Below are 14,002 nucleotides of genomic sequence, written 5' to 3'. Positions count from 1 at the left end.
TGTGCTATTCAAAAGCTGTGAAGCAGTTACCAACAGCACTTATAACTGCATGTTATAACATTCACTTATAACATGACCAATGGAACCACGCAATCCTTTCAGGGCTAAGTCCTCTTTTTCTGCTTCTAGGGGAATGGCTGAACATGATGCATCCCTAAATTAGTGCCTCAGACATGCTAGTAACCCAAGATGACCTTCACATGAATGGTTTGGCCTAAGTTCATGTTTGCAATTGGCTTTGCCTTGTTGAGTCTTGGTAACTGCTTCACCGGTTCATTCATACATGCACAGTTCCAACAGAAACACACAACCCTTTCAGGTCAAAGACCTCTTTCTCTGTTTCTGGGTGGGGGGGGCGGCTGAATGTGTTGCCTTCCTAACTTAGGGCGCAATCCTAACCCACTTTCCAGCACCAACATAAGGGCAGTGCAGCTCTGAGGTAAAGGAACAAGCATTCCCTTACTTTGAGGAGGCCTCCGTGAGTGACACCCAACTGCAGGATGCAGCACATGTCCCATTGGCATCGCTAGGCCAGTGCTGGAAAGTTGGTTATTTTGGGGGCCTTAGTGCCTCAGATTTGTACATAGCCCAGGATGAATTTCACATGAATATCTTCGCCTATGTTCATGCTGGAACCTGCTCCTGCTCTGCTCATTCACCAATGCTCTGGAGCTCCCCGAGACTGCAGTCATGTGCCAGTGGGGCACCATAATACTCCATTTAGGAGTGTAAAGAGGTCTGAGGTTTCAGAATCACTGCTCTAGAGATAATGTTCCTGCTTCAAGCAGGGGGTTGGACTAAATGTCCTTGAAGGCTTCCTCCAACTATAGGAATATGTTTCACATGTTCTTTCCTGGGTTACCCTGCCTCCGTTCCCCTTCCCAGTGGTGTTGCTCAGGGGGGGTACAGGCCACACCAGGTGACACGCAAAGGGGGTGACACCACTATTAACCAAAAATTTTTTAATCCTGGTATTTTTGAATAATACCATCATGTTATATATCATTTGATGTGCAACTTCATGCAGAATGCAATGAAACAAACCATGTTGAAATATCTCTCTTCTATCATAGCCAAAAAAAAAAAAAACAGCGGGGGCGGGACCGTGGTGCATCACCATGCCCACCACCTGGGGCTTTGCCATGCCCACCCTGCATGGGGGGAGGTCCATCGTGGTGGTGACGCACTGGCCACCCGCACTGGGTGATGCTAACCTTAGTGATGCCACTTCCCTTCCCTTCTGTTATTTCCTTGTGTTAATATCCACATCATAAGATCCTGAGGCAGTTCGCGGCTGTACACAGTCACGTTCTGGCAACTCCTGCGACGTCACTGGAACCAACCGTATTGGCTTCTGCCTTCCCATTGGACCATTTCAGTGACGTGGAGAGGGGGGATTTGCTGCATGGCTAACAGTCTATCCTCCATACCCACTTTACCCAGGCCTCACGCACTGGAGAAGACACTCCAACTTTGCCATATGGTGTCACCACAACAGGGGAAGCAGCAGTTTACCAGTTATAAGGCTTCGCTCAATTGGCGTAGAGCATGACTTCCGACGATGGGAGAGATAATTGCCTCTCATTGGGCAGCTACCACCCGCCTTAAGCTGGGCAGTCCCCAGCCAGTAAAATGCAAAGAAGGAAGGCCCATAGCCAGGGAGACAGACCAGGGACAGACTGCACTTGCTCCCAGTGTGGAAGGGATTGTCACTCCCGAATCGGCCTTTTCAGCCACACTAGACACTGTTCCAGAACCGCTGTTCCAGAGTCTTCTGAGGCTGAAGGTTGCCAACAAAAAAGAAGATCCTCGAAGCAGGGGCTATCAATTCATTCTATGTAAAATGCTATGTACAAGTACATACATGGTCACCCACCTGGTCACTCAGGAAGACCATCATAGCCCACGGATGGAAGAGCCAGCTCACCTTTTATGTCAAGGAAACATAATTTTAAATCAGGATAACTGTTTACTAGGCCTCCTTGGGGATTTCAAGCTCAGAAACCCACAAAGGGGGGGGGGATAGGACTGACTAATCTCAACCCAGCTCTGACAATCTGTAATGCAATTACATGTTTATTTGCACTTCTTATTTACTGGGAATTAATTAAAACAGACAGGCAGATATGCTTCTAAGCCTTATAACAGGTTTTAATTAATATTCTTCATTAAGAGAACTTCCCATAAAGTAAATACATTACTCAGGTAATGATTTGATTAGTATCTGAATGTGATTGGTTAATAAGGATTGTCTTTGCTACAAATTAATTCTCAGACGCAAGATTCCGCGTGCTGATAAGACGTGGAAAAGCAAAAATGGTCGAGGTTGGGGTCCCATACGCTTCGGTCAGATTGGTTCACCTGTTAAACCCAGCACCAAATGCTCACTGTGTCCTGAATGCTTGCCACCGAGCATACCAATGACTCAGGTCAGTGAGCCATGCCGCAGATAACTGGAGAAGGCACAAAATTATACGAGGAGCAATGGACAGGTTGTCATGGCAGGTGTTCCTTTCCAACTTGAAGTTAGGGGCATGAACCTTTGTGGGGGAGTAAGACATACAGATGGGCCCCAGCATGCCCTTTATGAACATTTCACAGCACAGTCTTAACATGCGCTTGAGCCAGTGTGGCCGTCCCTGCGCTGGCTCAGAGTGTCACAAATGTGCCAGAAGGCATGTTGGCAGCTGCTTGAGATCCAGCTAGGCCAGCGCAAAAGCCCATCACATCCCATCCGTGTGCTGGCCAGTACAGGTAGGAATGCACTGAGCAGCACGCAGATTGGGAGAGGGTGGTGGGAGGGCGTTTGGGAGAGGGGGTGTTTCTGGGCAGGGGGAGAATAGAACAGGGAGAGGAACAGGCCCGGAAGGGGATGGGAACATCGGCAGTGGCACAAGCCACATCCTAATCCTCTACCTGGTTGGGCAGCCCTACACGGGGCTTCCAGGACGTGCACTAACTAAATATCTGGCATGGATCCGAGAAACCCCATAGGGACAGCTGGGTTTTACCTGGAGTAAAGGGAAATATATCCTCATATCTCAAGTGCCAGCCACCTCCTGAGCTGTATTGGATGCAGCGCAGGCCAAGCATCCCCATTGCACCAGCACAGCTTAGGACTGGGCTGTTATGGTTGGCAACCTTCAGTCTCGAAAGACTATGGTATAAGCCTGCAGCACCCGGTATTCCCAGGCGGTCTCCCATCCAAGAACTAACCCGGCCTGACCCTGCTTAGCTTCCGAGGTCAGACAAGATCGGGAGATAGTGTTCAGTATAGGGAGATGGTTGGCAACCTTCAGTCTCGAAAGACTATGGTATAAGCCTACAGCACCCAGTATTCCCAGGCGGTCTCCCATCCAAGAACTAACCAGGCCTGACCCTGCTTAGCTTCCCAGATCAGACAAGATCGGGAGAGAGTGTTCAGTATAGGGAGATGGTTGGCAACCTTCAGTCTCGAAAGACTCTGGTATAAGCCTACAGCACCCGGTATTCCCAGGCGGTCTCCCATCCAAGTACTAACCAGGCCTGACCCTGCTTAGCTTCTGAGATCAGACGAGATCGGACACGTGCAGGGTAACAGTTGCTGCACTGGGCTGTTAGTGTCAGTCCTTTGTGGCATTCGGCCCTTTCTGGAGGGAACTGCATGGCTACAGCTGGAGGAGAGTAGCCCTACGTACCATTGTTGCCATCTGTTGTTGGAGATTTTGCCTGCTACTGAGCCTGCACCCATCTACATCAGTGTTTCTCAAACTGTGGTCAGGACCCACCAGGTGGGTCGTGATCCCATTCCAGGCGGGTCCCCATTCATTTCAATATCTTGTTTTTAAGCTATTAGACTTGCCATGGCACGTGACTGCATTTGGGGAAACGTTACAGATCTGTACGTTTAATATGTACGCTTTTAACAGTCAATGGGACTTACTCCTGGAGTAAGGATTGCAGCCTAGGATCGTTAAAAATTTCCCTGCTTGATGGTGACACTTCCGGTCATGACATCACTTCCGGTGGGTCCCGACAGATTCTCATTCTAAAAAGTGGGTCCTGGTGCTAAACTACTGATCGGTGAGAACTACTGGTCTACATGCAAAGTAGTAGCTTAGCCCGCCGCTGAGCTATGGGTGCACCTGGCTGCTTTCCACCTCGCCCAGTATTGTTGACCCCGACTGGCACACTTCACCAAGATTTTAGACCTTGAGATGCTGCCCAGAATTGAATCTGGAACCTTCTGCATGCCAAGCATGTGCTCTATTGCTGAGCTATAGCAATAGCAGCAAGGATCAGTAATGCCATGACATTAAGGAAACCCCCACCAAGCCAGTGGCATGAGATTGAAAACTTCTAATGTCCCGTCTCTCTTTCACTGATCAATTGGAAAGGAGAAGGGATTGCTTCTGGGATTTGGAAGGAGCAGGAAGTCGTCAGAATTCTCTGGCTATTACGATACCATCCATTACAGTTGTGTTTGTTCAAGAATTTGCTAGCTAGGCAACAAAGCATATGGGGAGGTAATTAAGTACATGGCAGCCAGTAACTAAATATACAGAAGAAGTGGGAAGAGGTTTTTCTTTGTTTGTCTGGTATAAAAAATGAAAATTCAATGGCTTCCGTAGGACGTGAAGACATTTTGGCGAGCTCTGCAAAACTTCAGAGAGTGCCTTTCCTTGTATGATGCCAAACTTCATTAAGGCCTTCAGAGGAAGCGTTGCTTTCAATATTGTCTTTGAGGATGATAAAATCTAGGGGGTAGATTTAGCCTTTCAGGGCTGGCCTGAGAGTTCCCGGCTACATCCATTCCTTAGGTGGAGAGAAAAAGAGAACAGAGTCATGGAGAGGAGAGTGGCGGGCTAGAGTGTCAGACATTCTAGCCCACCACTCCTTTTTCTTGTGACTATTCCAGTTATGGGCCCCATGTTACAAGAATGCTTCTGCATTTCTTCCCAGCTGAATCTCCCACTAGATCAGCGATTTTCAACCTTCCTCATCTCATGGACAATGTCAAAGCACATCAGCGATTGACAATTGACAAGACACATCACACTGCAGGCTTGGGGCTCACATTCCCCAATGGCCCTACTAATAGATGACCCTCCCCCCAAACTCCCATGGCACACCTGCAGACCATTTACGGCACACCGACGTGCCATGGCCCACTAGTTGAAAATCTCTGCTCTAGGTCTTCTGGTCCCGATTAACGTCACCCTGTTTCCTAAGCAGACCCAACATATTACAAATCATACATTGCTCCCTGCTTTATTCCCAGATTTTGTTCCGAGCCCTCTGCGTGCACTGTGGCTGCAGCTCCTTCAGTTCATTGGTATGCATGTGCGCCCCCCACATTACCAGTGTACACTGATAAGTCCTGCTCATTGCCGTTCTTTCTAGAGTGCAATCATTTCGGAATGAATGGAAAGGGATTTAAATGGGGCTCGTTCGTGTCCCATTTCCATTCATTCCCCAAAAAAGATCCCTGAGTATCCTAAGGAAGCAGACACTGGAAAGATGATGAGCTGAGAAGCTAATGTGGGGAGTCAGAGAGCAGATTCTGTTTTGCTCAAGTTGTTCCCACCAGGGCCTGAGATTCTGGGGCCAGATAAAAGCCCATTAGCCTGTTGTGTCACTAACCACTGCTGAATTTGTGTGATGGCCTCACATTGCAGACCTTGAGATCCTTGATTTGAGATCCCTGGGCAGTGCAGAGGGGCTCAGAACAGAGCACCCACTTTTGCATTCAGATCCCTGGCAGCATCTCCAGGGAGGGTGGCAATCCTATTGGTCTCAAATTTGGAGAATTACAGCTAGGCAATGCGGACAGGTATACCCCCACATTCGACTCAGCAGAAGGCTGTTTCATGCATTCATTCTGGAATAGTCTGCCTTGGCCAGGGGTGGCCAACCCATCGCATGTCAAGTGCCACTTTTTATGGAGAGACTCTTGAACATGCCACTCCATTTCACTGACATGTTTGGGGTTACCACAATAGCTAAAGAGAGCCTCCAAGTTCAAGGGCAGTATATCTCAGAGTGCCAGAAGATACAGAGCAAGAAACTCAGAAGTGCTGTGGCCTATTTGGGGCTTTTCAAAGACACCTGGCTAACTGCTGATGAGGCCACAAAAGGGGCCTGCATAGATCTTTAGTCCGGCCCTGCAGTTCTGAAGTTCATATAAGGTGCATTCACTGCCCTTCTGAACAGCCCAGCCCTTCTCTGCCTGCCGTCTTCTCATCCAGAAAGATGAACTTCTCTTTGCTACTATTTTTTTTTTCAAAAATATATGGCAGCTTTGTGCATGCCACTCAGAAAGTGTCCATGGGCCACTAGTGGTACGTATGCCACAGGTTGGCCATCCCTGGCCTAGGCAGACCGCCTTCAACCCTAGTCCCTAGAACAGTGGTTCCCAACCTATGGTCCGTAGACCACAGGTGGGCTACAAGACCCTGAGAAGTGGTCCATGAGGTCTCTGAAAAAAAGATGGTCACCTTCTAACACTTCCAGCATCTCACTGAGAGAGTGCTCCCCCACGGACCACTAGGGAGTCTGGAGAACAGGCACCCACAGCCAGCACTTCCAGCCTCTGGCCAAGTGAGTACTCTCCCATGGACAACCAACGAGGGCAGAGAATGGATTGGTAGCCACTGGTACTCAAGCGTCAACTGCAGCTACGGGCAATCCATTCTCAGTTCTCTCTGGTAGCTTGTGGGTAAGCACTCACTTGGCAAGATTTCCCCAAGGACTACCAGAGAGAGTGGAGAATGGACTGGCCACAGCCGGTACTTCCAGTGTCTTGCTGAGCGCTTCCCCACAGACTACCAAATTGAACTGTATTTTTTTGTGCATGTGGTCCATGACGATTCCAATTTTTGCCTCAGTGGTCTGTGGGCTCCTAAACGTTGGGAACCACTGCCCTACAATATACAGGGGACCTTTGTATCTGCGTACTCAGCATCAACAGATTTGACCATCAGTGCATTCTGCCAATTCTGCAGCTGGATGACCTCAGGAGACCTCCCAGACTTTCTGTCATGCCCGGGACCCCTTCTGAGGAGGCTGGGAGGCCATGTGCAACCTCTGGAGGGCTGGGCACAGCCCCCAGATAAACTACTACAGTGTTGCACTCCCCACCCACGGATTTAATTATCCACGGAATGTGGTATCTGCAGGGGGTGCTGGAATGGATCACTGAGGCCCACTGTAGTTTGCTTCTTTTTTTTACCAGATGACCTTCAAAGGATTGGCTAGGATTTTTTTCTATGCTACAGTTCCATTGCTGTATCATGTTGACACAAGGTTTTGTATACTGTACACGTGTGTACAGATCTCCTCTATGGAGAACTCGTGCAGGGACAGCGCCCTACAGGTAGACCACAGCTGCGATACAAAGACATCTGCAAGAAGGATCTGAAGGCCTTAGGAGTGGACCTCAACAGGTGGGAAACCCTGGCCTCTGAGCGGCCCGCTTGGAGGCAGGCTGTGCAGCATGGCCTTCCCCAGTTTGAAGAGACACTTGGCCAACAGACTGAGGCAAAGAGGCAAAGAAGGAAGGCCCATAGCCAGGGAGACAGACCAGGGACAGACTGCACTTGCTCCTGGTGTGGAAAGGATTGTCACTCCCGGATTGGCCTTTTCAGCCACACTAGACGCTGTGCCAGAACCACCTTTCAGAGCGCAATACCACAGTCTTTCGAGATTGAAGGTTACCAACACACGTGTGTTTTAGAAGGCATCAAGACGGGTTCCCTCCAGTACGAGAGAAACGAGGGAATGCTTCTCTTAAGTTGTTACGTAAGCATTCTAACTAAAACAATGAACGCTTTCCAAAAAGTTGCCACCTTAGGGCCTAATCCTAGATGCTAGTTCAGCGCTTGCAGTCACTGGTATTACAAAAGTACCATCAAGCACATTGCTGCTAGCGGGAAACACCCAGTGATGGTGGAAAGACCCACGTCAGTTGGTGCGGGGCTTCTGCGCCAGGACAACACAGATGGGGATCGCCAATCAGGGAGTTCCCCCACCAAGTGGTGGGGAGGCTTTCCGGGGCAAAAACCGGGCAGAGCAAGGGTGGACCAAAGGGGAGATCAGGCCCAGCAGAGGGGCAGGAATGGTGGCAGAGACTGCTACCAAATCCTATCCTCCCTCTCGAGCCACAGAGCCCAAGACGGGCCTCTTTGCTCTGGAGCTGGCGCAGATACAAGGAAACCCACTGGGGCCAGCCGCTTTCTACGCAGGGTAAGGGAACCTCTTATTCCAAGGAGACCTCCAGTGGCTACTTTGGCCCCACAGGATGCCATTTAGGTGCCACTGTACGGTGCGTGCCAGGGTAGCTTAGGCCTGGGTCGCTGTCATGGATATGTACAGTTCAGGCCTAGTAGCACTGCAAGGCCTGAACCAAGCTAAAACAGTAACACAGAAGTGGCTTGCATTTCCTGGCTGCTAGGATTTACATCTCAATGGATGGTGATTATGTAGCACCTAGGAGCCAGAAAGATGCCCATCAAGGATGGAATGCAGCTGTAGATCTCCAAGGGGGAGGGAAGAGCTGAGAGGGTGAGCTTCCAGCCCCACTTCCGGAGGAAAGGGTCTTTGTTCCTTGTCTCTGGGTGAGAGAGGTGGTGGGTGCACATCCTGCCCCACCAGGACCATGTGGCCATAGGTAACTGGCCTGAGGATCTACAAAAGAAGCTGACCCAGGTGAGAATCAGAGAATAATAGCCAGTTAGCTTTGTTGTTTTAGGCTGATATGTTTCCTAGAAGTTTTTATGCCTCTAGCATTTGCTGCCTTTTGTAACCTTTTTGTAACCTTATGTATTTAATAAAGTAGAAAATCTTTTTACCATGTTGGTTCATTGTCTGTTGGGGACAAAGGTTCAGAATCCTGCCTAGCCATTCAGCAAGCTACCAAAAATCCTCATTGTGGACTAGAAACTTGAGGACTGAGACTTTAAGTAAAGAAAGTGCTCAGTGCCTACAAGGGATATAGTTAAGCCTAAAGGGTCTTGGTTTCCCTGGACTGAGGCACTGGCTCTTACAGGGTGGTGGCAGTACTACCGAACAGGGATCTTTGAGGGCTCTAGGGTTCTGAACCAACAACTCTGAGCACCCAAAACCCTGGGAGTGAGACCCAAGTTTACGACAGTCGCCCATTGGTTTTCAATGTTTTTTAATTCAAAATTGTATTTTGTATTCAAAATTTTAATTCAGAATTGTAGCCCTAGTACTTAAAGTTGGCCTGATTTGTCCAGTGGTGCCTTTTCAGTTGATCCAAATGTTCTCAATGGGTGAAGCGAAGCACTGGATCGATTGAAAGCTGCAGCCCAACTTTTCCCGTTGTCTTCTAGGCCGCTGGATTGAAGACCACGGCGTCATCCATAATATGATGTTCAACCCAGAGACTCTGCGCAAGTTCAGTCACAAGGAGACCCAGAACAAGACGGAATGGTGGGACAATGGGGTCCTGCCGCTGTGGATCACCGCTCAGAACCAGGTACCGGATCAAGGCCTGTTTCTATCAACAATTCTCCTGGCAGAATTGCCTTTAGAAATCACTCCAGCTTGGGGGTTCTTTTCACGCTGCAGGGGGTGCAAACATGGAAAATGAAAGCAGCCCCGAATTAAAAGGGCATCAATTCCTCTTAGCAGAATCAGGGGGTCCTTGACTGACCTCCCCTCTCCCACATTTATCTAAGCATTGATTCTTTCTGAGACCTACAAACAATCAGGAAAAATTAACAGGGAGATTTTGAATGAATGAAACACACTGGTCAACAGCACCTCGTCAACAGAAGCAGAGGTTTTGGCTTCGTAACAAACTCTTCAGGAAAGGGACCATAAGTCATTGTCTGACCACATGCTTTGCATGCCAAAAATCATGGGTTCAACTCCTGGCAGGATGGTATAGTAGTTTGGGAGTTGGACGTAGACCTGGAAGATCCAGGTTCAAATTGCTACTCAGCCACAAAGCCTCCTGGGTATCCTCAGGCCAGGCAGTCTCACAGCCTTACCTACCTCACAGGGTTGCTGTGAGGACAGAAAGGAGGGGAGGAACTGGGGCAGATCCAGTGTTTATGTTGGGGGGGGGAGGGCTATGATCACTACCAACTCCAGAGCCCAGGTCAACCAGGCAGGTAGACCTGGGCTCTTGATTTAACTTGTGCCCTCCATGGCCGAAGTTCACTGGGTGGGTAGACCTGGGCTCCCACCTGGCCTTGGATCCATTGGCTGGAATGGGAGCCCAGGTTTACCCTGCTGGTAGATCCGGGCTCCAAGTTCAGGTGGGAGCCCAGGTCTACTTGCCCTGTGAACCTCGCTAATGGAGGCCACAAGTTAAATCAAGAGCCCAGGTCTACGCAGATGGATCTGGATGCCAAAGTCCAGGCAGGAGCTCAGGTCTATCCAGCTGGTAGAGTTGGGCTCCTGCCTGGACTTGGAGCCCAGATTAACCAGCTGGATAGACCTGGGCTCCCATTCCTGCCAATCTTGCTGGCACCCCATCCAGTGGGCATTCCCCAGTGCCTGATTTTCCTCCCCAGCCCAGCAGGTGCCCTTCCCTGTTGGCAAACAGTCTGGGGGGCCACAAACCCATGGCTCCCCTTGGATTTGCCTCTGGGAGGAACCATGTTTACCACCCTAAGCTCCATGGATCAGGCCTGATTTTAGGAATGGGTTAAGTCAGAATGCCAGATGTAGGGGAGGGCACCAGGATGAGGTCTCTTGTTATCTGGTGTGCTCCCTGGGACATTTGGTGGGCTGCTGTGAGATACAGGAAGCTGGACTAGATGGGCCTCTGGCCTGATCCAGTGGGGCTGTTCTTATGTTCTTAAACTACAATTCCCAGGAGGCCTTGCAGGTCTCTTGTTGTCTGGTGTGCTCCCTGGGCATTTGGTGGGCCGCTGTGAGATACAGGAAGCTGGACTAGCTGGGCCTATGGCCTGCTCCAGTGGGGCTGTTCTTATGTTCTTAAACTACAATTCCCAGGAAGCCTTGCAGGTCTCTTGTTATCTGGTGTGCTCCCTGGGCATTTGGTGGGCCGCTGTGAGATACAGGAAGCTGGACTAGATGGGCCTATGGCCTGATCCAGTGGGGCTCTTCTTATGTTCTTATGGAGGAACAGAGGTATAAAAATGTGGAAAAAATAGTTCCACCTTCCCCCTCCGCCTTCTCCCACCTTCCCCCCACCCCAGAAAGCTGCTCTGCTGGTCAGCAGAGAAACTTACCGCCGACTGCTCCCACGGTGGGTCAACTCGGTGCAGAGGCCCAGGCGCTGGCCTCAGCATCAGTGCCGTGTATCAAGTTCCAGTGGTAAAGTGACTTATGGCATTTTTGCAACACCTGGTGCCAGCGATCTAAGTCTACCGACAGCGCTGTGCTCACTAGGATTAGGCCCTCGGAGTTTTAGTTTTAGCTCTGATACATGGAAATGAGAGCTGACTCAGACCTCATTGGGTCTTGGAATGATCAGTCTATCGGTCAGTGTTCAGTTCAGGAAAGTTTGTCACATAAGGTGAAGGTGAGTGAATGGTTTGCAACCTTCAGTCTCGAAAGACTGTGGTATAAGCCTACAGCACCCGGTATTCCCAGGTGGTCTCCCATCCAAGTACTAACCAGGCCTGACCCTCCTTAGCTTCTGAGATCAGATGAGATCGGGCATGTGCAGGGTAACAGTAGCTGTCATAAGGTCACAGGCAAAACACAGGCCAAATGTGTTGGTATATGACAGCAGAGGGGTAATCGGTGGGCAAAAGCATGGAGAGAAGAGCAAGCAGCTCCTGCAGGACCTGGGAGCAGACCAGAAGCCAAAGAGGGGATTTAAGGAGGGGGTGTGATTGTTGGTGGTTGTGAAACTGACAAGCTGATAGGCGGCAAACGTATTGAGCCTTATGGAAAGTGAAACTGAGCCACACATGCGCATTTACTCACAAGTAGGTTACCGTGCCCTAGTCCTTTGAAGGGCAGGCTGAGAGGAACACAAGACCACCAGAGCACTCCTGATCTGATAAACACAGGCCCCCAGAAAGCACTTAAGAAAATTCCCCCTTTCCAAGGAAAATGTATTGAGCTCTATGGAAAGTAAAACGGAGCTGTTTACGAATGAGTAAGCAACCGTGCCTCAGCACCTATCAAAGGCCAGGTGAAGTGGAACACACGGCCACCGGAATAGTCCGGTTCTGATGAATGTAGAGCTCAAAAAATGCTCCAGAAGGCCCACCTACCCATCCACCACCACACACACCCCATAATAAAAAGGATTAAAAACAGAGACTTACAGCCCAATCCTATGCATGTCTACTCAGGAGTAGGTTCCATCAGAGACAATGGGGCATACTCCCAGGAAAGTGTGGATAGGATTGGGCTGTTAAGCAGCTGGTAAGGTGAAACTAGTTGTTGTTGTTGTTGTTGTTGTTGTTGTTGTAAGTCTCATAATGCTGGGGGGGGGGGTTTGTCCCAGTAAAGCAGCCATTTTCAACCACTGTGCCATGGCACACTGGTGTGCCGTGAATGGTCCCCAGGTGTGCCACGGGAGTTTGGTGGAGGGTCATTTATTAATAGGACCATTGGGGATATGAGCCCCCCCACCAACAGAAAGGTGTGCCTTGTCAATTGCCCAAAAACAGATGATGTGCCTTGACAATTTTTGTACCTTGTCAGTGTGCCATGAGATGAAAAAGGCTGAAAATCACTGCAGTAAAGTGTCATTTTAAAAAGTGGGTCCCGGTGCCAAAATGTTTGGGAACCTAATAAAGAATTAATTGCGAATCTTATTGGACTAGCAAGGTGTGAGATTACAAAAAGCTGTAGAAATGCCCAAGATCCTGCATTACAGAGTTTTGAATAGGACCTGGCTAATAGTTATGATGGAAAAACTGACCAGTAAGGCCAGAATATATAGAGGAGAAATAAATGATCAATTTATGAAAATATGGCAGCCTTTGTTAACATATAGTATTGAGTTGGATAGGAAGAATGATGTGGAAAGTGGCCTGGATTGTTGGTCTTTAATTTTTTAGGAAATGATATTGCATGCAAAATTGTTGCCTTGGGAGATCAAGGCGTTTCCTTTTACTTTGAACGTCTGTTATCAGATATGTTTATGTATACGAAACCTCCTGTTCTCCTGACTGTTTTGGGAAGTTTTATGGGTCTTATGGGTTTATGGGAAAAATGAGTCTTCGGTCAGTGATTAGTGTTTTTTGCTGGAATGCCAATGTCTTTTGAGCTTGGGAAAAAGAGCATTGCGGAAACTGAAGAACCTATCTATCTGAAGAACCTTTTACTTTGAACGTGTGTTATCAGATATGTTAATGTATACGAAACCTCCTGTTCTCCTGACTGTTTGGGGAAGTTTTATGGGTCTTATGGGTTTACCGGAAAAATGAGTCTTCAGTCAGTGATTAGTGTTTTTTGCTGGAATGCCAATGTCTTTTGAGCTTGGGAAAAAGAGTATCGCGGAAACTGAAGAACCTATCTATACGGTCACTCTAAATAGATTCCTTTTGTTCTAATTACCAAATGCTGCACTTGATGCTTAAAATAAAAATTAAAAACTTAAAAAAAAATGTTTGGGAACCACTGGGTTAGACCAATGACAGAGGTAGGCAGTTGTCAGAGCAGAGTGATGGATAAAGGTGAGAATTATAGTTCTCAAGATAAGAAAGAAGAGTATTAGATTGCTCCATTTTTCTTTCCCCCTGAAACGATCAAGCCTCACAATTATCCCAGATGGTGTATCATCCCCTCTACTCTCTTGTAATCTCATCTATTTAATTGGTTGGGGAGTACGCCTCTTTCTCTTTTTTTTTTTTTTTTTTACCAATTCCTTGCATCGGCCACTTGGCTTCATGATTCCTTCATTGCTCATCACCTGAGCTTCCCCTCCCTTTCCTGCTGAGCTGGTAAGCAGCGATCCCAGAACCATACTTCATTCTGGGCAAACGCAGCTTCCCGCAGCCATCCCTCATCAGGCAATTGGCAGGTGAATGTCCAGAGGAGGCATCCGCTTCTTAATGACTTC

The 14,002-nt window shown here is 48.7% G+C and overlaps 1 protein-coding gene and 2 pseudogenes across 1 annotated transcript in view; 1 reads left to right on the top strand and 2 right to left on the bottom strand.

The window, feature by feature from the left end:
- The window catches only part of LOC136663853 (ectonucleotide pyrophosphatase/phosphodiesterase family member 7-like), a 28,448-nt gene that overhangs the window by 4,937 nt on the left and 9,509 nt on the right, over positions 1-14,002 (top strand). The window contains exon 2 of the mRNA XM_066640813.1: positions 9,333-9,478. Within this exon, the coding sequence (XP_066496910.1) occupies positions 9,333-9,478 (146 nt within the window). The remainder of the gene's footprint in view (positions 1-9,332; positions 9,479-14,002) is intronic.
- Positions 3,475-3,588, bottom strand: LOC136634035 (5S ribosomal RNA; annotated as a pseudogene).
- On the bottom strand, positions 11,547-11,666 carry LOC136633878 (5S ribosomal RNA; annotated as a pseudogene).

The sequence above is a fragment of the Tiliqua scincoides genome, chromosome 13 (assembly GCF_035046505.1).
Source record: "Tiliqua scincoides isolate rTilSci1 chromosome 13, rTilSci1.hap2, whole genome shotgun sequence".
Taxonomy (NCBI): domain Eukaryota; kingdom Metazoa; phylum Chordata; class Lepidosauria; order Squamata; family Scincidae; genus Tiliqua; species Tiliqua scincoides.
This window is presented reverse-complemented; position numbering and strand designations above follow the sequence as displayed.